The sequence below is a fragment of the Eptatretus burgeri genome, chromosome 11 (genome assembly GCF_056783735.1).
Source record: "Eptatretus burgeri isolate ZD-2024b chromosome 11, Ebu_testis_v1, whole genome shotgun sequence".
NCBI classification, from domain to species: domain Eukaryota; kingdom Metazoa; phylum Chordata; class Myxini; order Myxiniformes; family Myxinidae; genus Eptatretus; species Eptatretus burgeri.
The window spans coordinates 40,572,330-40,599,829 of NC_140971.1; the positions used below are offsets into that span (position 1 = coordinate 40,572,330).

The 27,500-nt window shown below is 41.5% G+C and overlaps 1 protein-coding gene across 2 annotated transcripts in view; it reads left to right on the forward strand.

Annotated features, from left to right (window-relative positions):
* The window catches only part of LOC147016922 (tetratricopeptide repeat protein 23-like), a 55,107-nt gene extending 28,181 nt beyond the window's left edge, over positions 1 to 26,926 (forward strand). For both annotated transcript variants that reach the window (XM_085846163.1, XM_085846164.1), the window contains exons 4-11: positions 1,296 to 1,452; positions 1,755 to 1,877; positions 4,950 to 5,127; positions 18,116 to 18,224; positions 18,996 to 19,123; positions 20,918 to 21,067; positions 22,407 to 22,489; positions 24,652 to 26,926. In XM_085846163.1, the coding sequence (XP_085702289.1) occupies positions 1,296 to 1,452; positions 1,755 to 1,877; positions 4,950 to 5,127; positions 18,116 to 18,224; positions 18,996 to 19,123; positions 20,918 to 21,067; positions 22,407 to 22,489; positions 24,652 to 24,748 (1,025 nt within the window). In that variant the 3' untranslated portion in view covers positions 24,749 to 26,926. The remainder of the gene's footprint in view (positions 1 to 1,295; positions 1,453 to 1,754; positions 1,878 to 4,949; positions 5,128 to 18,115; positions 18,225 to 18,995; positions 19,124 to 20,917; positions 21,068 to 22,406; positions 22,490 to 24,651) is intronic.
* The last annotated feature ends 574 nt before the right edge of the window (positions 26,927 to 27,500 follow it).

Consider the following 27,500-nt stretch of genomic DNA (forward strand, 5'->3'; position numbering starts at 1 on the left):
AAGTCTGTTTCTGGTGTATGCTTCCCTTCCCACTTCAAATGGCACCACATGGAAGATGCCCAGTAGGCGTCTGGCTTTGGAGACCAACTTTGAAATGTAGTTTGCTGAGATCATGGCTGAGATGGAGACAGAGAGACAGAGACAGAGTGGGATTCTCAGGATTGACAAACATATTCCATTGATTCCATAGGCAGACAGTTTGGAGAGCAAGGCAGGATGCTATACTGTATCAATTGCTCGAGATATGTCCAGAGAGACGGCCTTGATCTCATGACTGATATTGAGGGCCTCCATCCGTTGTTGGGAGAGTAGAAACAGCACGTCCAAGGTAAAGTGACCACATCTGAACCCGAGTTGATGATCTGAGTTGAGGCTGTTGGAGAAATGGAATTATTTTATGACAACTGCAATGATTGATTCTAGGACCTTGCTGATAATTGGAAGTCAGCTAATTGGTCTGTAGTTAAGGAGATCCATTTTTCCACCTTTTTAATGTAATGTGGTGATGTTGGCTGATTTCCAAGGAGATGGAAGATGACCCATGAGAAATGACAGGGTGAAAAGGGCAGAGAGAAGAAGTGCAAGAGCAGCAGAGCAGGTTTTTTGGACATGTTAGCTGATGCCATCCAGTCCAGTTTCAGAGTCAGAGTCGAGGGTTGCCAGAATCTTTTCCCCTTTTTCAGCTGCAACAGACAGAATTCAGGAGCAGATGGGTATGACTGGGAAGGATGGGTACAGAGAGGGAGGGGTTGGGGACACAGGATTTGGAAGCAAACACAGAATTGCTGTCTTGCTGTCCCGCCCCTCTTGTCTCATGCCCCCGTTGCTGTGCGTTGTGTGTTAGCTCTCACACGAGCCTCGACAAGGTATAGAAAAAAAAAACATTTGAGCCATTTTGCCTTCTCACGAGCAGAGTCGGCCATGGTGCCATTTTAAGTGAGGGAAGCAACAGTGTTTAGTTTGATCTCTCCAGTTATGAATACAAAAGTTAATTTGGAAAAATTGCTTTTACATAATTGACAATTCATCGAAATGTGGCATGATTGGAAGGGGTGAATAATTCTGCAGGCCACTGCATCTCATTAGTATGAGATAAGTCTTGACCTGCTTGGATTTCGATTCATTATATTAAAATTATTCTCTTAAGATTTTATTTTCAAATCATGTGGCAAAACCTGCTCCTCTTGATCAATTGAAATCAGCTTTATTTTGCATGTGAGGCTATTGACGAGGTTTCACGCCATGAGGATGCATTTGATGTGCATGGGATTTTGCCCTTTCTATACCATCTACAGGACTGGCATCCCAAGCAAGGCAGCACGCAGAGACAGCTCGTAGGATCCTACTGTGTGGAACTCTGTTTGCACCCTCGGTGCAGGAGAAGTTGGACATTCTCCACACCCTCTTCTCTATGTACTGCACGCTGGGAAAGGCCACTGCACAGCTTAAACAATATCCCACAAATCTGCTCCAAATGAAACATCTTGGATTGTGTTCTTAAACAATTAGGATTTTTACTTTGCACACTTTGTTGAGGAAATGCTTGTGGAAATTTTTTTATCATAAATTATTGGGAATAGGTAGCCATGACACAAATTGAGCAAATGCAGCCCAATTTTGGTGATTAAAGTTCAATACATTGGAACCTTTGTTGTTCGTCTGCCGTTAAGAGGTTGCTATGAACATGATATTGTACTTTTAAGAACCAGTGAAGCCTTTGCTGCCAAGCACATGTGCTCCTTGACGTGTAATACCTTGAAAGAGTCTGAGCAGAACCTTATGAAGGCTGAGAAGATACTGGAAGAGCTGCAAGAAAGCAAGCTGGATGTCTCGGAGGTTGTACAGCTGGAGGTGGAGCTCATAACAACACAGGGCAGGTACATTTACACCGGCTAATTACAGCACAGGACGAGCAACTTCACATCAGAATTTGCAGTACTGGGTACCTTTCCACTGGTGTGTGCCGCAGACGACATGTTTCTCTACATAACTATTTAGAGCATGGGGCTTGCATGATAGCTTTTACAGCACTTTTACAATGTTGGCCAAAATGTCATCTTCTGCTTTTGATCCTCGTTTGTCTTTCTAGCATTGACTATCGATCTTTACATTACAATTACATGAAGGAGAATGTCATTAAAACAGACAGTGGTATTAAATTGGTACATGGGGTTTATTTAACAGTCTTGGAGTCAGAAAATTTTATTTTATTTTTATTCATTGTAAATGCACCATGAGACTCTATTGTTCTGATAAACAATAGACTTGGCCATAATCAAATGACATATTGGTGATATCTATATATACAGTGCCTTCAGAAAGTATTCACACTCCTTGACTTTTGCCACACTTTGTTTTGTTCCAGCCTGAATTTAAAATTGATTAAATGATTTGTCACCGATCGACACAGAATACCCCATAATGACAAAATGAAAACATTTTTTTTTTTAGAATTTTTTACAAATTAATTAAAAATGAAAAGGTGAAATGTCTTGAGTCAATAAGTATTCACGCTTTTGCTATGAAACTCCAAATTGAGCTCAGGTGCATCCAATTTCCTTTTATCAACCTTGAGATGTCTCTTCAACCTGATTGGAGTCTACCTGTGGCCAATTCCATTGATCGGACATGATTTATAAAGAAACGCACCTTTCTATATAAGGTATGCCTGTTGTTGGCTTAATGGTTAGGATCGTGAGCTTTGGATCCTCGGGTCCTGAGTTCAAATCCCGCTCTGCTGTTGAATTAATGCCAGGCGGGGTTGACTCAGCCTGCCATCCTTCTGAGGTCGGCAAAATGAGTGCCAGAATGCTGGTATACTGTGTCGGAGTGGCGACCTGTCCAGAATTGTGCCCAACAGTCAAGGAGACTGCTCAAGCAGCAGCAACGCTCTGCACAGAGCATGGTCCCAATCTCCTCCTTTATAAGGTCCCACAGTTGACAGTGCATGTCAGAGCAGAAACTCCATCATGAAGTCCAAGGAACTGTCCGTAGAACTCCGAAATAGAATTGTGAGGAGGCAGAGATCTGGGGAAGGGAATAAAACAATGTATAGAGTGTTGAAAGTGCCCAAGAGCACAGCGAGCTCTCTCATGAGGAAATGGAAAGAATATTGAACTACTTAGGCTTTTCCTAGAGCTCGCCGGTATAAACTGAGCAATTGGGCAAGAAGCACCTTGGTCATGGAGGTGACTAAGAACCCAATGACCATTCTGACAGAGTTCCTTGTCTGAGATGGGAGAACCTGCCGGAAGGATAACAATCTCTGCAGCATTTCACAAATCTAGGCTTTATGGGAGAGTGGCCAGATGGAAGCCACTCCTGATAAAAAGGCACATGACAGCACCCTTGGAGTTTGCAAAAAAGCCTGAGACTGAGAGCATAAGGCAAAAGATTCTGTTGTCTGATAATATGAAAATTGAACTATTTGGCCTGAATGCAAAGTTCTGCGTCTGGTGGAAACAGAGCACAGCTCATTACCCATATAACACCATCCCTACCGTGAAGCATGATGGCTGCAGCATCATGCTATGGGAATGCTTTTCACCGGCAGGAACTGGTAGACTTGTTAAGACAGAGGGAACAATGAATGGAGCCAAATACAGGCAAATCCTTGATGAGAACCTGCTTCAGAGTGCAAAAGACCTTAGACTGCTGAGAAGATTTACGTTCCAACAAGACAATGACCCCCAAGCGTACAGCCAAAGCAACATTGTAATGGCTTCAGAACATTAACGTGAAAGTCCTTGAGTGGCCCAGCCAAAGCCTAGATTTGAGAATCTAGATTTGAGGTTTCCCATTGAGAATCTATGGAAAAATTTGAAGATTGCTGTTCACCGACACTCCCCAAACAACTTGACAGAGCTTGAGCAAGTCTGCAAGGAGGAATGGGAGAAACTTCCCAAATCCAGATGTGTAAAGCTGATACAGACATACCCAAGAAGACTTGAAGCTGTAATCACTGTCAACGGCGTTTCAACAAAGTATTGACTCGGCGGTTGAATACTTATTGATGCACGACATTTCAGCATTTCGTTTTTCAGTACTTTGTAAGAATTTCTGAAAACATGTTTTCATTTTGTCATTATGGGGTCGTTGCATACAATCTCTGCATTTTTGTCTGATGGTTCGTGTAACGTTCCAGAAAGGTCTCTTCCCATTCTTTCCACACAAATTGTATGTGGACATCATAGCATTGGACATCACCCTTATTTTAGAAAATAAAAACAATTTAGTACACCAGTGTTCGAAGCAGCTTGTAACAAATTTTAAGTTCCACTGCCCTTGAATGAGGGTTCACCATATAACAATATATGCAGTATATACTTACCTTGCACCACGTCGTGTTGATTGCAAATTGCAATCAGATTTCAACGTTGTGAACCTTTAGATTTAACTCACATTATAAAGAAGCACACCTTTCTATATAAGGTATGCCTGTTGTTGGCTTAATGGTTAGGATCGTGAGCTTTGGATCCTCGGGTCCTGAGTTCAAATCCCGCTCCTCTGTTGAATTAATGCCAGGTGGGGTTGACTCAGCCTGCCATCCTTCTGAGGTCGGCAAAATGAGTGCCAGCATGCTGGTTAACTGTGTTGGAGTGGCGACCTGTCCAGGATTGTGCCCAAATAGCCAAGGCGACTACTTAAGCAGCACCAACCTTTTTGCTTTGTAGAAGTGGAGCACACTGTCCTTGAAAAGGGACGTTACATCTTCTCTGTGACACACACTAATGCATTTTCAAGATCTCTGTTTAAAAAAAGAAAAAAATTTAACATCTTAAATAGCATTATGGCCCCATGGAGTTTTCTAATATATTATTAAAACCTGGGCACAAGTAGTAGTTTATTTGAGACCTATGGATGGAATGTCATCGGCATTGCATATGACTGATGAGCACAAACCTGGAGGAATTCCTGTGCACATGCATTGATCCGGCATTCTGCGGCAGGCTTTATGTGCAGCAGGGCAAGGCCACCCAGGCTGTACTCCTACTGGAGAGATCCTTGAAGCTGATGCAGAGTTTGGTGAGCACGGATGGTGCACAGATAATCGAGGCTCATCGGTGGTTGGTTCGGGCCCATCAACTCTGCAGTAACCACGAGGCTGCCATCGAGATTTCACTGCAGGTTCGTTGATAGTTTCTCATCTCACTGAGCACAGTTATCTGCTTGGTTTTTTTAAATCTCATTTAGCAAACCAAGATAAGTGATCTGATCTGATCTCTCATTGTGACACTGTTTATGATACATGTTGTAGATGCTGTATAAGTTGCAAGCCAAGATTCTCCTTAGAAGGATTACAAGATATAAAGGGATTGCTAACTTCTTGAACTAAAGGAGGGTGGATGTGTGTGTGTGTGTGTGTGTGTGTGTGTGTGTGTGTGTGTGTGTGTGTGTGTGTGTGTGTGTGTGTGTGTGTGTGTGTGTGTGTGTGTGTGTGTGAGATTGAAATAGTCTGAATACACAAACACTCGTTACGAATGAGGAATCGTGCCGGCAGTCATGTAACAGACCTTAACTGACAAGCCGAACGAAACCAATGTCATGGACCGCGTTCTTATTTCTGGAGCCCAATTATTTCTTGATTAATCAATCATCAGTTGCCATACACTCCCATCAGAATAGACCAAAGGAAATGGGACACGAGAAGATTTTAAGCATGCATTGAAACGGGCACGGATTTACAAGACAATTCACAATGCATGTACAGTGCCTTCACAACGTATTCACACCCCTCAACTTTTCTCACATTTTGTTTTGTTACAGTCTGAATTTAAAATAGATTAAATTTAATTTTTTTTGCCACTGATCTCCACAGAATACCTCATAATGACAAAGTGAAAATGTGTTTTTAGAAATTTTTACAAATTTACAGAATACCACCACCAAAGGTGAAGGAGGTGATGTTTTCACACCTTTCTGTCTGTTTGTGTACAGGATATCTCAAAATGTTTTGGACGGATCCGGATGGAATTTTGTGGACAGGTTGGGGGTGTGACAAGGACAAACTGATTAGATTTTGGTGAAGATCCGGTTCCGGCGACGAGAATGTTTTTTAGGTCATTCTTCACCATTGAGAGATGGGGCCAAAAACGATATAGTACTGTATAGCATGATATTTCAAAAATGTATTGGGCCCGTTATGTTCTCGTGGATCAGGAATTACGCGGCGGAGGTATGCGCTCTACCGAGTGCCCTTCTAGTTGAAAATTAAATGCAGAAATATCTAATTACCTCCGTCACCAAAGGTGAAGAAGGTTATGTTTTCACCCCTTTCTGTCTGTTTGTCTGTTTTTTACTTACGAAATCTAAAGATTTCGTAAGTATATTCATCACTTCCGTCCTCTGTGTGTTTGTTTGTTTGTAGGCATGATAGCTCGAGAACGGAAGAAGCTACCAATGTCAAATTACAACAGGTGATTCAGGAGGGTGATGGCTCGTGCTGATTAGATTTTGGTCAAAATCGGTCAAAGGTCAAGGTCACAGTTGGGTCAAACATCCAAAAAATGATAACTCGAGAATGGAAGAAGCAACCAATGTCAAATTAGACCACGTGATTCAGGAGGGTGATGGCTAGTGCTGATTAGATTTTGGTCAAAATCAGTCAAAGGTTAAGGTCACAGTGAGGTCAAATATTCGATTTTTGATGGTTTGGTACAGATAGCTCGAGAACGGAAGAAGCGACCAATGTCAAATTACACCACGTGATTCAGGAGGGTGATGGCTAGCGCTGATTAGATTTTGCTCAAAATCAGTCAAAGGACAAGGTCACAGTGAGGTCAAACATCCAAAACATTCGATTTTTGATGGTTTGGTGCAGAATCATTGGAGAAACTTCTGGTTTTTGTCGCTACCTTCTCGAGAGACAGCTTTTATGAGAGAAGGTCAGAGGTCAAGTTGACGATTTCGTAAGTACCAGTCTATGACTGCTTGTTTGTTACTTACGAAATCTAAAGATTTCGTTAGTAACGAAATCTTTAGATTTGGTAAGTATATTGATGCCTTCCATTTCTGTGTGTTTGTTTGTTACTTACGAAATCTAAAGATTTCATAATTATATTGATGACTTCCGTTTGTTTGTTTGTTTGTTTGTTTGTTTGTTTGTAGGCACGATAACACGAGAACAGAAGAACCTACCAATGTCAAATGACACCACATGATTCAGGAGGGCGATGGCTAGTGCTGATTAGATTTTGGTCAAAATCGGTCAAAGGTCAAGGTCACAGTGAGGTCAAAAATAATTCCGTAAATTCATGTGGAGAAATGGAGTAGTTTTGCTTCGCTCGACGTTACGAGTTCGTTTTAACTTCGATTTTAATTTTGTCTTCGGTTTTTGCGATCGCTTACGACGCTTAAAACTCGGTTGTCGAAATTCTGGTAAAAATCGGATGTTTTGGAGACGTTTTAAGATTGTATAAAAAATATTTCACCCGACGCGTCACGGGTCGTCCCATGATGCAGTGCGCTCGAGCAGACGCATCGTTGAGTTACGTAAAGGTATAATTGCGTGGAGAAATGGAGATTTTTGCTTCGGTCGACGTTACGATGTTTGATGGTTTGATACAGAATCATCATAGAAACTTCTGGTTTGCGTCGCTACCTTCTCGAGAGACACCTTTGATAAGACAAGGTCAGAGGTCAAGTTGACAATTTCGTAAGTACCAGTCTATGACGGCTTGTTTGTTTGTTTGTTTGTTTGTAGGCACAATAACTCGAGAATGGAAGAAGCTATCAATGTCAAATTAAACCACGTGATGTAGGAGGGTAATGGCTAGTGCTGCTTAGATTTTACTCAAAATCGGTCAAAGGTCAAGGTCACAGTGATGTCAAATATTCGATTTTTGATGGTTTGGTACATATTACTTGAGAACGGAAGAATCTTCCAATGTCAAATTACACCACGTAATTCAGGAGGGTGGTGGCTAGCGCTGATTAGATTTTGGTCAAAATCGGTCAAAGGTCAAGGTCACAGTGAGGTCGAACATCCAAAACATTCGATTTTTGATGGTTTAGTGCAGAATCATCGTAGAAACTTCTGGTTTGTGTCGCCACCTTCTCAAGAGACAGCTTTGATAAGACAAGGTCAGAGGTCAAGTTGATGATTTCGTAATTACCAGTCCATGACTGCTTGTTTGTATGTTACTTACGAAATCTAAAGATTTCCTAAGTATATTGATGCCTTCCGTTTCTGTTTGTTACTTACGAAATCTAAAGATTTCGTAAGTATATTGATGACTTCTGTTTCTGTTTGTTTGTTGTTTGTTTGTTAGTTTGTTTTCTTTGTTTGTTTGAAATAACGATAACTCGAGAACGGAAGAAGCTACCAATGTCAAATTACACCACGTGATTCAGGAGGGTGATGGCTAGTGCTGCTTAGATTTTAGTGAAAATCGGTCAAACCTCAAGGTCACAGTGAGGTCAAATATTCGATTTTTGATGGTTTGGTACAGATAACTCGAGAATGGAAGAAGCTCCCAATGTCAAATTACACCACCTGATTCAGGAGGGTGATGGCTCGTGCTGATTATATTTTGGTCAAAATTGGTTAAAGGTCAAGGTCACAGTGAGGTCAAACATCCAAAAAATGATAACTCGAGAAAGGAAGAAGCTACCGATGTCAAATTACACCACGTGATTCAGGAGGGTGGTGGATCGCGCTCATTAGATTTTGGTCAAAATCGGTCAAAGGTCCAAGTCAAAGTGAGGTCAAACATCCAAAACATTCGATTTTTGATGGTTTGGGACAGAATCATTGCAGAAACTTCTGGTTTGCGTCGCTACCTTCTCAAGAGACAGCTTTTATTAGACAAGGTCAGAGGTCAAGTTGACGATTTCGTAAGTACCAGTCTATGACTGCTTGTTTGTTTGTTTGTGTGTTTGTTTGTTTGTAGGCATGATAACTCGAGAACGGAAAAAGCTATCAATGTCAAATTACACCACCTGGTGCAGGAGGGTGCTGGCTCGTGCTGATTAGATTTTGGTCAAAATCGGTCGAAGGTCAAGGTCACAGTGAGGTCAAACATCCAAAACATTCGATTTTTGAAGGTTTGGGACAGAATCATCGCAGAAACTTCTGGTTTGCGTCGCTACCTTCTCAAGAGACAGCTTTTATAAGACAAGGTCAGAGGTCAAGTTGACGATTTCGTAAGTATCAGTCTATGACTGCTTGTTTGTTTGTTTGTCGGCACGATAACTCGAGAACGGAAGAAGCTACCAATGTCAAATTACACCAAGTGATTCAGGAGGTTGGTAGCTAGCGGTGATTAGATTTTGCTCAAAATCGGTCAAAGGTCAAGGTCACAGTGAGGTCAAATATTCGATTTTTGATGGTTTGGTACAGATAACTCGAGAACGGTAGAAGCTACCAATGTCAAATTACATCACGTGATTCACGAGGGTGATGACTAGTGCTGATTAGATTTTGGTCAAAATCGGTCAAAGGTGAAGGTCACAGTGAGGTCAAACATCCAAAAATGATAACTCGAGAACGGAAGAAGCTTCCAATGTCAAATTACACCACGTAATTCAGGAGCGTGATGGCGAGCGCTGATTAGATTTTGGTCAAAATCGGTCAAAGGTCAAGGTCACAGTGAGGTCAAACATCCAAAACATTCGATTTTTTAATGGTTTGGTGCAGAATCATCGCAGAAACTTCTGGTTTGTTTCGCCACCTTCTCAAGAGACAGCTTTTATTCGACAAGGTCAGAGGTCAAGTTGACGATTTCGTAATTACCAGTCTATGACTGCTTGTTTGTTTGTTACTTACGAAATCTAAAGATTTCCTAAGTATATTGATGCCTTCCGTTTCTGTTTGTTACTTACGAAATCTAAAGATTTCGTAAGTATATTGATGACTTCCGTTTCTGTTTGTTTGTTTGTTTGTTTGTTTGTTAGTTTGTTTTCTTTCTTTGTTTGAAGGCACGATAACTCGAGAACGAAAGAAGCTACTAATGTCAAATTACACCACGTGATTCAGGAGCATGATGGCTAGTGCTGCTTAAATTTTGGTCAAAATCGATCAAAGGTCAAGGTCACAGTGAGGTCAAATATTCGATTTTTGATGGTTTGGTACAGATAACTCGAGAACGGTAGAAGCTCCCAATGTCAAATTACATCACGTGATTCACGAGGGTGATGACTAGTGCTGATTAGATTTTGGTCAAAATCGGTCAAAGGTCAAGGTCACAGTGAGGTCAAACATCCAAAACATTCGATTTTTGATGGTTTGGGAGAGAATCATCGCAGAAACTTCTGGTTTGCGTCGCTACCTTCTCAAGAGACAGCTTTTATTAGACAATGTCAGAGGTCAAGTTGACGATTTCGTAAGTACCAGTCTATGACTGCTTGTTTGTTTGTTTGGCGGCACGATAACTCGAGAATGGAAGAAGCTACCGATGTCAAATTACCCCACATGATTCAGGAGGGTGATGGCGAGCGCTGATTAGAATTTGGTCAAAATCGGTCAAAGATCAACGTCACAGTGAGGTCAAACATAATTCCGTAAATTCATGTGGAGAAATGGAGTATTTTTGCTTCGCTCAACGTTACGAGTTCGTTTTAACTTCGATTTTAATTTTGTCTTCGGTTTTTGCGATCGATTAGGACGCTTAAAACTCGCTTGTCGAAATTCTGGTAAAAATCGGATGTTTTGGAGACGTTTTAAGATTGTATAAAAAATATTTCACTCGACGCGTCACGGGTCGTCCCATGATGCAGTGCGCTCGAGCAGAGGCGTTGTAGAGTTACGTATGGTTTTGTGTGTGTGCACTGACAGTGTTTTCGATAAAGATGGTGTTTAAAAGTCATTGTTTTTATCCCAATAAAGGTTATCGTCGCATGCCTGACTCGCTGAGCCGTCGGATTATGTAAAGGTTGTTGGTGGATGGCCAAATATTACGGTTTTGTGACTTTGATAAAATAATATAAAATAATTGCGTGGAGAAATGGAGATTTTTGCTTCGGTCGATGTTACGATTTTTGATGGTTTGATACAGAATCATCGTAGAAACTTCTGGTTTGCGTCGCTGCCTTCTCTAGAGACAGCTTTTATTAGATAAGGTCAGAGGTCAAGTTGACGATTTCGTAAGTACCAGTCTATGACTGCTTGTTACTTACGAAATCTAAAGATTTTGTAATTATATTGATGCCTTCCGTTTCTGTTTGTTTGTTTGTTTGTTTGTATGTAGGCACGATAACTCGAGAATGGAAGAAACTACCAATGTCAAATTAGATCACGTGATTCAGGAGGGTGGTGGCGAGCGCTCTTTAGATTTTGGTTAAAATCGGTCAAAGGTCAAGGTCACAGTGAGGTCAAACATCCAAAACATTCGATTTTTGATGGTTTGGTGCAGAATCATCGTAGAAACTTCTAGTTTGTGTCGCTACCTTCTCAAGAAATAGCTTTTATTAGACAAGGTCAGAGGTCAAGTTGACGATTTCGTAATTACCAGTCTATGACTGCTTGTTTGTTTGTTACGAAATCTAAAGATTTCGTAAATATATTGATGCCTTCCGTTTCTGTTTGTTTGTTTGTTTGTTTGTCGGCATGATAACCCGAGAAGGGAAGAAGCTACCAATGTCAAATTACACCACTTGATTCAGGAAGGTGATGGCTCGTGCTAGTTAGATTTTGGTCTAAATCGGTCAAAGGTCAAGGTCACAGTGAGGTCAAATATTCGATTTTTGATGGTTTGGTACAGATAACTCGAGAACGGAAGAAGCTACCAATGTCAAATTACACCAGGTGATTCAGGAGGGTGGTGGCGAGCGCCGATTAGATTTTGGTCAAAATCGGTCTAAGGTCAAGGTCACAGTGAGGTCTAACATCCTAAACATTCGATTTTTGATGGTTTGGTACAGAATCATCTTAGAAACTTCTGGTTTGTGTCGCCACGTTCTCTCGAGACAGCTTTTATTAGAAAAGGTCAGTGGTCAAGTTGACGATTTCGTAAGTACCAGTCTATGACTGCTTGTTTGTTTGTTTGTTTGTTTTTTGGCACGATAACTCGAGAACGGAAGAAACTACCAATGTCAAATTACACCACGTGATTCAGGAACGTGATTGCTCGTGCTGATTAGATTTTGGTCAAAATCAGTCAAAGGTCAAGGTCACAGTGAGGTCAAACATCCAAAACATTCGATTTTTGATGGTTTGTTCCAGAATCATCGTAGAAACTTCTGGTTTGCGTCGCTACCTTCTCGAGAGACAGCTTTTTTTCGACAAGGTCAGAGGTCAAGTTGACGATTTCGTAAGTACCAGTCTATGACTGCTTGTTACTCACGAAATCTAAAGATTTCGTAAGTATATTGATGACTTCCGTTTCTGTTTGCTTGTTTGTTTGTTTGTAGGCACGATAACTCGAGAACGGAAGAAGCGACCAATGTCAAATTACACCACGTGATTCATGAGGGTGATGGCTAGTGCTGCTCAGATTTTGGTAAAAATCGGTCAAAGGTCAAGGTCACGGTGAGGTCAAATATTCGATTTTTGATTGTTTGGTACAGATTACTCGAGAACGGAAGAAGCTACCAATGTCAAATTACACCACGTGATTCAAGAGGGTGATGGCTAGTGCTGATTATATTTTGGTCAAAATCTGTCATAGGTCAAGGTCACAGTGAGGTCAAACATAATTCCGTAAATTCCTGTGGAGAAATGGAGTATTTTTGCTTCGCTCGACGTTACGAGTTCGTTTTAAGTTCGATTTTAATTTTGTCTTCGGTTTTTACGATCGCTTACGACGCTTAAAACTCGGTTGTCGAAATTCTGGTAAAAATCGGATGTTTTGGAGACGTTTTAAGATTGTTTCAAAAATATTTCACTCGACGCATCACGGGTCGTCCCATGATGCAGTGCGCTCGAGCAGACGTATTGTTGAGTTGCGTATGGTTTTGTGTGTGCGCACTGACAGTGTTTTCGATAAAGATGGTGAAAAAAAGTCATTTCTTTATCCCAATAAATGTTATCGTCGCATGCCTGACTCGCTGAGCCGTCAGATTATGTAAAGATTGTTGGTGGATGGCCGAATATTACGGTTTTGTGACTTTGATAAAATCATATAAAATAATTGCGTGGAGAAATGGAGATTTTTGCTTCGGTTGACGTTACGATTTTTGATGGTTTGATGCAGAATCATCGTAGAAACTTCTGGTTTGCGTTGCTACCTTCTCTCGAGACAGCTTTTATTAAACAAGGTCAGAGGTCAAGTTGACAATTTCGTAAGTACCAGTCTATGAATGCTTGTTTGTTTGTTTGTGTGCAGGATATCTCAAAAAATTGTGGACAGATTGGGTTTGTGACAAGGACAAACTGATTAGATTTTGGTGAAGATCCGGATCTAGATCTGACGACTTGAATTTTTCAGTGATTCTTCTCCATTGAGAGATAGGGTTAAAAATGATATATAGCATGGTGTCTCAAAAAGTTGCGGACTGATTCAGACGAAACTTGGTGGACATGGTTGGGTATGTGACAAGGAAGAAATGATTAAATGTTGGTGAAGATCCAAATCCGGATCCGGATTTGAAATTTTAAAAAGTGATTCTTCACCATGGAGAGATAGGGCGAAACTGATATATAATATAGCAGGATACCTCAAAAGTTGTGAACGGATTTGGACGAAACTTGGTGGACCTGTTGGGTGTTTTGGCAAGGACGGATTGATTCGATTTTGGTGAAGATCCAAACCCGGTCATTTAATTTTATTTATTAAATTTATTAAATTAAATTTATTTATTTACGAGAGTTATTTAATTTTTTAAGTGATTCTTCACCATTGAGAGATTGGGCCAAAAACTGTATCTAGTATGATATTTGAAAAATGTATTGGGCCCGATATGTTCTTGTGGATAAGGAATTGCATGGTAGAGGTGTGCGCTCTACCGAGTGCCCTTCTAGTTTACATAAGTATTCAACCCCCTGAGTCAATACTTTGTAGAAGCACCCTTGGCAGTGATAACAGCTTCGAGTCTTCTTGGGTATGTCTGCATAAGCTTTATACATTTGGATTTTTGGAGTTTCTCCCATTCTTCCTTGCAGATTTGCTCAAGCTCTGTCAAGTTGGATGGGGGGGTTGTCAGTGAACAGCAATCTTCAAGTCTTTCCACAGATTCCCAACAGGATTCAAATCTGGGTTTTGGCTGGGCCACTCAAGGACTTTCACATTCTTGTTCTATAGCCATTCTTCTGTTGCTTTGGCTGTATGCTTGCAGTCATTGTGCTGTTGGAATGTATATCTTCGTCACAGTCCAAGGTCTTTTGCACTTTGAAGCAGGTTCTCCTCAAGTATTTGCCTGTATTTGGCTCCATTCATTGTCCCCTCTATCCTTACAAGTCTCCCAGTCCCTGCCGCTGAAAAACATCCCCGTAGCATGATGCTGCCGCCACAATGCTTCACAGTAGCGATGGTGTAAGATGGGTGAGGAGCTGTGCTCGGTTTATGCCAGATGCAGTGCTTTACATTCAGGCCAAAGAGTTAAATTTTCATCTCATCCGACGATATCATCTTTTTCTTCAAGCTCTCAGTCTTTAACATCGTTTTTTGCAAACTCCAGGCATCTTGTCATGTGCCTTTTTCTCAGGAGTGGATTCTGTCTGGCAACTCTCCCATAAAAAAAGCCTTGGTTTGTGAAGTGCTGCAGAGACTGTTGTCCTTCCAGCAGGTTCACTCATCTCAGCCAAGGAACTCTGTAGTTCTGTCAGAGTGGTCAGTATGTTCTTGGTCACCTACCTGATCAAGGTTCTTCTTGCCCAGTTGCTCAGTTTGGTTGGACGTCCTACTCGAGGAAGAGTCTAGGTAGTTCCATATTATTTGCATTTCCTAATGATGGAGCTCACTGTGCTCTTGGTAACTTTTAACACTCCAGAAATTGTTTTATTCCCTTCTCCAGATATGCACCTCCTTACCATTCTATCTCGGAGTTCTACGGACAGTTCCTTGGACTACATGGTGGAGTTTCTGCTCTGATGTGCACTGTCAACTGTGGGACCTTATATAGAAAGGTGTGTTTCTTTCTAACTCATGTCCAATCAATTGAGTTGGCCACAGGTGGACTCCAATCAAGTTGTGGAGACGTATCAAGGATGATCAAAGGAAATTGGATGCACCTGAGCTCAATTTGGAGTGTCATGGCAAAGGGGTTGAATTGACCCAAGACATTTCAGCTTTTCTTTTTTAATTGATTTGTAAAAATTTCAAAAAAAAAAAATTCCACTTTGTCTTGATGGGATATATGGTGTAGATTATTGACATAATTTTAAAAAATTGAATCCATTTTTAATTCAGGCTGTAACACAGCAAAACGTGAAAAGAGTCAAGGGGTGTGAATACTTTCTGAAGGCACTGTACAGTACTGTATTTGCAAGTGAATTAACATTCCTCTTATTCCCTTCGTGAATATTCCTTCCATCGGATTCCTTATGTAGTCACTTAACACTTTTACATTTGTGGTGCCAATCATACATCTGGACAAGGAAATGAGAGAGATGAGAAAGAGAGAAGAAGATGAGGACCAATCATGCCCCAGCACACCTTGCTTTCACTCAGAGGTGATGCCCAAATGACCCTGGCACAATGTCTCTTTACTCATGGTCCATCTCGAACCATCACCGACTCCAATCTGTGTGTCTCCAAACCGCTGTGTTGCACCACGGACCCTGGACCATTAGTTTATAGCGCCCAGATCAAAGATGCTGACAAAAGCAAAGTGGGAACGAGATGGGAAGGATAAGACACTTAAAGACACTTCTCTTCTCTTTTCTCTCTCCTCTCTTAGGCAAAGACATTGAAGTTCAAAGACCTCTTTTTCACTCCCTTATAAAGTGTCTTTTCTCTCTCTCTCTCTCTCTCTCTCTCTCTCTCTCTCTCTCTCTCTCTCTCTCTCTCTCTCTCTCTCTCTCTTTCTTTTTCTCTTTCTCTCTCTCTCTTTTTTTCTTTCTCTTTCTCGCTCTCTCTCTCTCTCTTTTTCTCTTTCTCTCTCTTTCTCTTTCTCTTTCTCTTTCTCGCACTCTCTCGCACTCTCTCGCACTCTCTCGCACTCTCTCGGATCCCACCATTTTCCCTGGGAGGAGTTGCGGAGATCTCGGGGGCTCTCCCATCTGTCCTGATTTGTGAGTCCATGCCCTGATCTCTGGTAGTGGTGGCGTTCAGTGATTGGCCCTGCAGGGTCCGAGTTTGGGTTACCGGGTTTTGGCGTGCTGTTAATAATGATGGATTAAACATCTAGCATGCTGTGTCAATGGGATGTAACCCTGGACTGGCGTAAGCCAGTTGGAGGGGTTTTTGAGGGATGGGGAGATATAGTTCGCAGCCTAACCCGGGTGTAATACTGCCCTGAAGGTGCGTGAAAGTGATTAAAGAAGAGGGTGTGCGAAATAACTTATATGGACTCCTGTCTTACACATTCATGACGCATATATATATATATATATATATACATGCAATACAATATGTTTAACTGAGCAAATACTTTGAAATAACTGCTGGTTAGACTAAACATTGACTATTTTACTTTTTTATACCAGAAAGGAGGCAGTGGAAAAATCTGAGAGGCCACTGCCAAGACCAGAAAGGAGGCGGTGTCTGCGATGGGAAAGTGATAGGCCTATAGACTCAGCTTCATCACGGGAAATTCCAATAATCTTGAATACCTTGGTTTCCATGGTGTCAAGCTGAGCAAGGTGTGACATAGAGCAGCCAGCCCAGAGGGGAGTGTAGTACTCCATCAAGCTACGGATGAAAGCCTTGTAGGTGGGTAGGAGTTCAAATGTGCCAAGGAAGGACTTTGGTCGACACAGGATTCCTAATCAGTGACTGGTTTTGGAGGCCAATTTTTAATGTGGTTTGCCCAATATAGATCATGGCTGATGGTGAGACCCAGAAGTTTGAGTGACAACTTCCTCATTAGGATAGTTCAGTAGATGGGAGTGTTTGTCATATGGTCCTTTTGGAGAGAGAGATTGATATTTAGATTTAGATTTGTGTGAATTGAAAGACCTATTCCAAATGATTGACCAGCTTGTGATTTCATCAAGGTCTGAAGAGAGGGAAAAGGCTGCAGCCTGCCTATTTGGAGGATGGGGGATGTCAGGACAGAGGATGGAGTTGTCAAAAAATAGATAAAGGGGATTTTCCAGAGAGTCAGAGAGATCGTTGTTGTGGCTAATCCATCACATTTACCAATCATATCTAATTGATGACTCATTGTCAGGTGTTCCTCATTATCAACACCAGGTGTTCCTCTCTACACATCCATGAAGCTGAAGGTCCAACTGGTCCACTTTTTGTCCTGCAGAATACTGATCTATCAGGATTAACTGTTAGCTTCATACAAAATGGCTAAAATTTCAGTGGAAGATCACCATCGAATTGTGTTTCTGCATATTGAGTGAAAATAAGGAAAAACATTGAGTGAAATCACTCGCATCACTTGCATTTCAAGGAGTGTTATCCGAAGCACAATCAAAAATCACAGAGAACCCTCATCTGTGATTGACAAACCCAGGACTGGAAGACCCAAAAAGCTATTTAACAAGGATGAGCATTGAGCAATACAGTACAGTACTTGAAAATATTATCCTGAAAGAATGGAAACAAGAGAACTGTTAAATTGACAACAGAATTAAGGTGGTGTTGCCCATCCATCAACAGTATGAAGGTCACTTTTGAAATCAGGACCTAAAGGATGTGTTGTTATTAGAAAGGCTAAAGGAGAACGAGACTACAAAGGCTAAAATATGCACAAGAACACAGAAATTGGACTTTGGAACAATGGCCAAAGGTGCTTTGGACAGACGAGTCAACATTTCAGTTATTTGGACCTAATCGAAGACAGTATGTGAGACGACAATAAAAGGTTGGTGCTCGTTTATATCAAGGTATATTGTGTATATATTTGCCACTTGGTTGTTTGAATGAGTCTTTTTCATAAAGGTGTATTTGCATTGAACACAAAGTTTTGGTTTCCCTGTATGTCAGCATCGAGAAATGCAAAATGTTACATTGACGATGGAGCACTGATATGAATCTGATATGAGCGGTGAAGATGCCTTCATGAGGGATGCTTGCACCATGACTTTTGAATTATTTAAATGTTTGATGCGTTTCCGAACTTACAGGCTAAAGCGATTGCTGGTTCATCTTTTGGACCTGGCAGTACTAAGGTGGCACAAGTGATCCACACGATAGGCCAAGCTTACACATGTACAGGAAATACCGAGCATGAAGGTAAATGAAACATGTATTCATGAAAGCTGTTTTATAGTTTACAGTAAAACTATAGGTGGTATTTCTATATCATCCAATGTTGACTCCATTATTTTTGGATGGAATATGCTTTTTTTGTGTGGGTGCATTTGCCTTTGTATGCCATTTCACAAGAGCATGTATCACAACATACCATGTCCTTTAATGAGGTGTATTGTATGTTCTATTTCCAAACGACCTGTCTTTGCCATTGACCAATGGCTGTATGCAATAAACACCCCTGGCAAATGGACAAAGGTACCTGGGGTCGGTGTTGGTGGAGGGGGGGGGTTGTAGGGGTGGGGTGAGGGGGGGAGCTGTTGAGTGAAGGGACAGAGACAGATCTTCCAATCATTGTGAATGTTGCTACATTGAACAGAATTTGGTGACAACCCCATGATATGTGTTCTGGACAAGAGATGGCCAATGAATGGCCACTTTATTCAGTTCAATTCAATTCACATCTTGTATTGTGCTTTCATGCTAAATATAATGTCAAAGTGCTTTCCAAGGAAGAGTAAAATGAAAAACAATAAATAAAAATATAACGATCAAGAGTAGAAACAAGGCCGACCTCACTGGGTTAAAGAAGACCTTCTTGAGGTTAAGAGACGATCTTGCCCACAACCTACGTATCCCTCCCCTCGACTTCCAACTCATGTTCAAGACACTACTCTCCTCCATTGTGTGCAAGACCTGAATCGCCACTGACCTTGTACCAGACAGACTATCATTGTTCTTTCTCTACCCTAGGTCTAGCAGAGCAAAACCTTTTGGAAAGTCTCAGCATGTACAAGCAGGCTGGTTTGGCAGAGAGCTCCAGGGCTCTTGCTGTCCTTGATGATCTTTGCCATCTTCATGTTCATATGAAGAAGTACCAGGTAAAGTGACCCTTCTTATCATATTGAGTATACTTTTCTCCTTTCATGTGCCTCACACCTGTCTCGATAATGCATTTTATCTTTTCTTTTTCCACCTTAACCTCTCATTTCAAGCTCTGCTGTTATGCTTCGTGCTTCTTAGTTACATTAAAGGAGTTAGTATATAACTTAATAATATTTGTAGGATTTAGGTCCAGGAATCAGAATCAAGTTAAACTCTACTTTGCTGCACTCACACTCAATTCGCTCCCACTTTTTTGCTTTATCTCATGTTTAAGGTTCTTAATTTATATCACCCCCCCCCCCCATGTGTACTTTATAAATACAGGATATCCTCAAAACTTCTGCATGCTTGCAGAATAATTGGTTATTTTTAAAGAACTTTAAAAGGAATAAATACTGTTAAATTTTGATATCACCTTAATTTTGGAGTTTAAACCTTTGAACCCGAGCGGCCGGTTTACCAGCCGCTATTCAAACCTCCATAAACCCTGGCGACTGGTCAGTACCGGCCGCCACATGATCTCGTTTATAAACATATCAAGAGCAACTTCCTCAGCAATTAGTGGCTTCATTATATTGCACCTAATCTTCGCTCTGCGTTGCTGTTAATTGCTCAGGAAGTGTGAGGGAGGTTTTTTTCTCTGCACACAATTTGGCGGTTCTCCCACCGCTCCCGTCGTGGCGTGCGTCCCATGAGAGTCTCGTTGGAGGTGCATGTGCGAGCGAGGTTTTTGCTGTGCACACCATTTAGTGGTTCTCCCGTCGATTCCCGTCCTGGCGCGCATGCCGTGAGAATCTCAGTGGAGGTGCGAGTGCAAGGCAGGCTTTTACTGTGCGCACGATTTAGTGTACACGCCAAAGTGCATGATCTGCGGAAGTAGTAGCATGAGATTTACGTTTGAAGATTTCTCCCTAAAGATTGTTCCAAAATCAGTTGAAATGTTATGGCAGTTGATGAGGTTTTGAGCTCAGATTTGGAAGGTATGGATGATGATGGTAATAAGAGTGATCTTGAGTCAGAGAATGACTTTTCAAACAGGAAAAGTGGAACTGACAGTGCTGATGACAATGCTAGTGGAATTCCCAGAGTTGTTGGTAGTGGGCGTGGTCATGGCAGAGGATGCGGAGGGGATAGACCAAGGCCTGACTCCTCCCCAGGATGGACAAGAGCCACTGCAGGGTTCAGTGAATGCCAGTTTACATCTAACTAGAAGCACCCGCTCCCGACGGGAGCTGTCAATGGGGTCATGTTATTATATTTATGACTATTTTACTCCAAGGGGTCACAGGATTACACACCCAAAAAATGGTTGCGATAGGTTCAGCCGTTTTTGCGGTACCTGGGAACAGACAGATGGACAGACGGTGAACTATAGTAAGACGAGGAGCACCCGCTCCCTACGGGAGACATCAAGGGGGTCATGTTATTATGTTTATGCCTATTTTGCTCCAAGGCGTCCCAGGATTATACACCCCAAAAATGGTTGCGATCGGTTTTGGAGATGGACGTTAAGCTGGAGATGCATCGGCTAGCATTCTCTGACGCAAGTTAAAGATCCCACAGTTCCTTTTGATGAAGAGTGGGTGAGGTTGCACCCTAGCCAAGTTCCAAGTTCCTAAAAAAAAAAACTGCCCATAGTAGTCTTCTTAATGCCTTAACACCAGGTTACATGGCTTCCTATCACAATGTGCGGTTGTTGCACAGACAGCCGCTTCTACAAATATAAAAACAGTCACGCATCCGGGCGTTAGCACATCACATTTGTGTGCGTTTTACTGTGTACGGTGCAGGAAGCATTTGAGAGATTGCGGAGTTCGATGGGGATGAAGCGTGAGGTGTTTGGTGAGTGCAGTGAGAAAGTGGCCGAAACGTTCCATCTTATGGGAGCGATCCGCATGGCACAGGGCGAGTTGCCTAGTGCGTACCGTCTCATGAAAAAGGTGTGTTTTTCACATCCCTCCAACTAATCAAACTTGGAGCACCAGTCTCCGATCCACCAACATACAGCACATAAAGCCTTAAATATTTTGAACCTAATTTACTGATTAAGGGAGCTGAATATTTATTCAGGTGCTAAGGACTTGTTTCTTTCTCCACTGACTGCTGTGGGTTGTATACCCATGGCTGCTCATTCTCACCAATCCTCACGTGGAAAACCTGGTGAGTATGCCAAACACCCCCCCCCCCCCATTATGAATTGATGGAGTAGTCCTTCAATGGACTGAAATTGGCTAGTTCAAATTCAATCAAATATACCATACTTCTGAGAGAGCATCACTGCTGTCAAACCTTTTCCTGGGCGAAGTTTATGCTGCGTGATTTGTCATTGCCTTTCCAGCAGTCACTCCAGGCAGAAATTTGGCGGTGATAACTCACATGCTCTTTGCCAAATACAATGTGGAATCTTTAACTTCCACCAATGCTCTCAATGCTGACAGATGGCTTAACCTCCTGGATGCGAAATGCCAGGGTGACAGTTTACAACTGGGTCGATTTTCAAACCCAGGATAGAGAGGTCAAAGGCGAGTGCACGTACATCAAGGCTATCCTGGGAATTATTGAAAGTGTAAAACTTTTGATGGTAAACCGCCACTTGATGTTTTTCACTTCGAGTTCAAGGTTATGTGGAAGATAAACTTTGAAAATTTTATGTACAGTATGTGTTCAGGAAGGGGTTACCCCAGGTTCTCAGTTTACCATTAGACTATTGCTCAGCAGATTTATTTGAAACAGTTGTTTCCGAAATCTCTTATTCAAAGCCAGACTCGACAGCTCAAAGGTGAGTGCACATACCCCGTGTCTACACTATCTGTTTCAACACAAATGTCAATACTTTTCATTTGGGTCGTTGTAATCTCCTTGGATTAGTATCAGAATGGTGGAGCATTGTCTTGCCAGGGCCCATTGTACCCAACTTTATGCTTCGAGGAACAAGTTTCATTGTGTTTAAGCTTGAGCGCAGGAACGTTGCGTCATGACATCTTTGCTGCGATGCATTTACATCAATAGAATGAAAATGAGCAACTGGAAAATTTACCTTTCGTATACCTTTTACCTTTCATCTCTTGTGAAAGGGGAGGGATAATTTTGGTACATTTATCAATAATGTCCAGAAGCAAACTTCTTATTTACAACCTCGGGGACTCCAGCCAAACTCGTAGCCTTGGTTAAGGTGATCATTCGCTCGATACCAGGTGATTGAGATTTGAATTCGTCACCGAACAAAAAGCAGAACAGCTGGCGAAGTTATCGGCACGTTCTTCATTTCATCTCTTGCAGTGCCTGGACATCCAATCCATACTTTATGGACCTCAGCACAAGAAAACAAAAGCCACCAAGGAGACTTTGGACACGTTATCCAGGTGAGTGTTGAACCAGCTGTAAGCCGATGAGCCCCCAAGGGTAAAGCAGATGTGCTTGCGTGGTTTGTTAACCTGACCTATGTCATGTGGATTGTGGGAGGCCATTATGTTGTGAGGTTGATGTATGATTCATGGTAAAACTAGTTGCAGAATTTTTTTGGGTTGAAAGGTGATGCATAAAATGTAAGACAACTGTCTGCATATAACTTAGGCTGGAGGGCTTGTTCTTTGGCAAATTCTTACCAACCATAGATGTTCTTGTTGGTATTATTGCATAACTTTAAATTTGATGTCCCATTCCACAGGATTTGCATTTAAATTTTCACCTCCAGGAATATGACTAAATTAATGATCGTCTGCACATTCTCTTCAAACCTCAGGCAAATACACTATTTCTTTTTAGGTCATTTCCAATGACCTAATTATATTGGTGAGAGAAAGGGTAATATGGGTCCGTCCGTCCGTTCACAATGAAGTTGAAGCGGGAGATCTGGTCATTTGTGATCCTGATAGAGGTCGATGGGACGTACACGATGGTATGACTTTCAAGGTCACCGAAGGTCAAGGTCAAGGTCACGAGGCCTTTGAAGTTGTGAAAATGACGATTTTCAAATTCTGTCTCCTCCGCCATTTCTCAAGCGATCTTGAATTTGATTGTAGCAAATGAATCTATGGGACAATATCTAAATTTTGATCGGGCCGGATTTTCGATATTCGCTTTCGTTTTCGTGTCATATCATGTGACTTTAAAGTTGGCAAAAAAGGCGAAAATGACGATTTTGAAAATCTTTCTCCTCCGCCATTTCTCAAGCAATCTTGAATTTGATTGTGGCATAGGAATCTATGGGACAATATCTAAATTTTGGTCGGGCTGGATTTTCGATATTCGCTTTCGTTTTCGTGTAACGTGACTTCAAAGTTGGCAAAAATGCGAAAATGACGATTTTCAAAATCTATCTCCTCCTACATTTCTCAAGCAATCTTTAATTTGATTATGGCATATGAATCTATGGGCCAATATCTAAATTTTGTCAGACCGGATTTTCTATATTCGCTTTCATGTCACGTGACTTCAAAGTTGGCAAAAATGCGAAAATGACGATTTTCAAAATCTATCTCCTCCTACATTTCTCAAGCGATCTTGAATTTGATTGTGGCATCTGAATCTATGGGACAATATCTAAATTTGGTCTGGCCGGATTTTCGAATTTCGCTTTCGTTTTCGCGTCACGTGACTTCAAAGTTTGCAAAAACTGCCCTATCTTCAGGAGGCTATATATTTTCTCGCAGAAATGACCGTCACTCCCGCATGGGTGTATTTTTGTATAACTTTCATGTATAGTACCTTATAACTCCAATCCAACTTTACTTACCTTTCAAGAAACATGGGTGTCCCTCTTCATCATGCATACCGACATCCCCTTAAACATGGACGCGTGACTACCCTCCCCCAACCCAGCCCCCATCACCATGCACACGATTCTCATCTCCACACATGTACGCCCCTCGTCTGGACGCACCCACGTCCCTCATCTGGGCAAACACACAGCCCTCATCTCGGTGCATCCACGTCTCATGATGCCCATGTCCGTACACTCGCATTCCCTGTGTCTGCACATTCACAACACTCACTTCCACGCATCCCCTTTCTCGGCACACTCACATCCTCCATCTGTGCCCACACTTGTTCCTCATCTCCTTGTAGTACTTTGTCTACCCTGTTGCTACCCCACCCCTTCTCTTATTATGATTTATGGCACCATAATTCATGTTGTATTAAAGTGACATCTGTCAGACCTTAAATATATATTTTTTTGAGTTGATGTTTGGTTTATCATAAAAGACAACAAAGATGCATTAGTTGCAGTGAATAGTGTTGTGTTACGAATAATCAATTTTGAGTTGTGAGTGGGTTTCACGGTGACTCACAAAATACACATTATCTTCCAGATCCGTTCACCTCTACGGTGCTGTCAAACTTGATATCTATGTGCTGAAATAACATGGTATTTTTCTTTTCATCTCATCGGTAAATCAATCGAAGTATCACGTGGAATGAAGGAAAACCTTGTGTTATTAAATGTGGGATGAAGAGGAAATAAAACCAAGTAAAACATTCTGTGAATTTGAGTTCTCAGTAAGAGCAATCTACTCTTCCCCAGATGTCCAGGTGTGGTGGCCAAACGAAATGCTCCAAAGGCAGACCCCTCGAGGCGACACTTGTCAGCTGCAGTCGAAAAGCAGAAGCCGCCGAAGTGAGCAACAAGACTCTGGAGCATCTTCCGAGTGCTGATGCACATGCCTGTTAAACGCTGCGCTATGCTGCCCATATTGTGCACAATACAAGCTATGGTGACGCGTATCCGCTTCCCTACGCATCTTCACATATGATTACATAGTACCTACCTGTGCGTCATTCATTCTCATACACCTACTACAGCATTGAAGCTCACATGAATCCGTGAGACTACTAGCAGTTATCAAAGTGTCAAAAATCCTGTTCAGGTTTCCTACTTCGTGTTCCAAAGTTTTGTGTGTGAGGATTGTGAGGCCGTCATCGCATAGAATAAGGATTTCGTTTTTGGTGATTTGATTTAAAGTTTTTTTTTCATGATGATACATTTTGCTGATTTATGTTTTTCGTTGTTTAAAGTTGTAAAAAAAGATTGACCTTTTTTTGGATGATTTAACTGTTTTTGGAGAAACTTTGCTTTTGGGAAAGAGGACATTTAGCTCGTAGTGGTTTGTCTGCCTGAAATGAAACAACATATCTCTCGTTCTCTCTGAAGTTTGCTTCTTTGCGCTCATTGTGGAGGTCATCGAAGAGTGGAACGACGTGTAATTAAGGCTTGCATACTGATAGGGGAGTGGCAGGGGACAGGTTTTTGATGAGAATACATAACAGGACTGAAATGGGATCGTGGTTATCTGCAACCGTCATCGACCGGAAGGCATTGTGGTGTTTGGACGGACTTGGCGAGGCATTTTAACAAGCCAGATGTAACGGAGATGGAGGAAGCGAGTTCAGCAGAACATTTGCCTCTCAGTGAGATGAGTGGAAGAATGCATTTGCTCCTTGAGATTGAGAAGCATTGTGGGTGCAAGTTGTTTGTTTGTTTGTTTTTTTCACATCAAATTTTAAAAGACAAGGTAGTCGTCACCAGCAAAGGTTGCGAGACACCTGCCAGGGAAGCACAACCACCCACTTGCGGCAGTTTTCAGTGGCCATCATGGGGACACACAAAATATTACGTAAAGAAGCAGTCCTGAACACCTCGACTTTGGACTAATGTCCTTATGATCGATACACACTGAAGAGTTTTCATCGCAGGCTTTGGAACCAGCTACAAATCGTATAATCTAAGCAAGGAGTTGAAAGAAGAGAAGGGTGAGAAGCATAGATGGTGCTTGTTGTATTGCCTTCCTTGATTTTTCAAATGAAGATCATTCATCCCGTTATCAGTGATGACAACAGAAATTTGGGCAACAGTCGAAGATAGCAACGTGAAGGACCACGGCTCGAATACACCCATTTAGCCAGTAACTCTGCACTCACAATTCTACGGCTCTTTCGGTAATTTGATCATTTTGTGTATGTACGCCTGGCAGGGAAATGGTGAATGGAATCGGTGCCTGGTTTATGAGGGCTTTGTATGGTTTTGTTACTGTATATGGTTTGCACAGTTCAGGTGATTTGGGAGAAAGCTGAATGCCAATGCTGCTTTTGATAAACTGGTGTATACATCACAGAATGAGTATTTTATGATGAGCGAGCTTCACTGTAGTGAGCTTGTGAATAATGAGCTTGTGAAAAGGGATGTGCCGACACATGCTAAGCACATTGTACGTATGTACTCTGTTCGTGGAGAAATTATTGAGAAATTGGAGGCCTTGATACAAGTTAAGCACAAAATTAAGCCAACAGGATGTTGTGCGTGTTTCGTTTTTTTTTTTTTTGTTGGTGGTGGGGGGCTCACAGATTACAACCAAAGATATAATGTGTATATTGTTCGGGCCAAAACACCACAAAATTTCATAAATACAATATCGGAAAAAATGAAAATGGAGATATTAAAGCAAACTCAAAAGAAACATTGTATGCAATCATAACTGCACCATGTGGTCAAATTATGTCATCACAGCTGTAATCATGGACACTTTACTGAACCTGTAATATAGAGGTTGTGAAATCTGTACAAAGAGCCCTTGCAAGGTAATGTGATGGTCCCCACTCGTGGGTGCGAGCGTGAATGGAGTTGGTGTATTGAGTGGCGGGGAATGGGAAGGGAAGCCACCTTCAATGATAAAAAAGTTAAATCAACGTTCCTATTGTTATGGACGGTTGTATTACAGTTGCTGAAAGGTCATGATGTTTAAAGCATGAATGCTATGAAAACAAACATCAAATACATGCACAACTTCTGGTGATTGATAATAGTTCTGATTATTGATAATGATTCTGATGATTGATAATGATTTTGATGATTGATGATGGTTCTGATGATTGATGATGGTTCTGATGATTGATAATTCTGATGATTGATGATGGTTCTGATGATTGATGGATCTGATGATTGATACTGGTTCTGATGATTGATGATGGTTCTGATGATTGATAATTCTGATGATTGATGGATCTGATGATTGATGGATCTGATGATTGATGCTGGTTCTGATGATTGATGGTTCTGATGATTGATCATGATTCTGATGATTGATGATGGTTCTGATGATTGATAATGATTCTGATGATTGATGATGGTTCTGATGATTGATACTGGTTCTGATGATTGATGATGCTTTTGATGATTGATGATGGTACTGGTGAAAGATGATGCTTCTGATGATTGATGATGGTTCTCATGATTGATAATGGTTATGGTGATTAATAATGATTCTGATGATTGATCATGGTTATGATGATTGTTAATGATTCTGATGATGTCAGTGAAGCCTGAGTGTTTGAACACATTTAAAAGAGAGAGATAAGTCTGAATTTTAGTCATTTGTC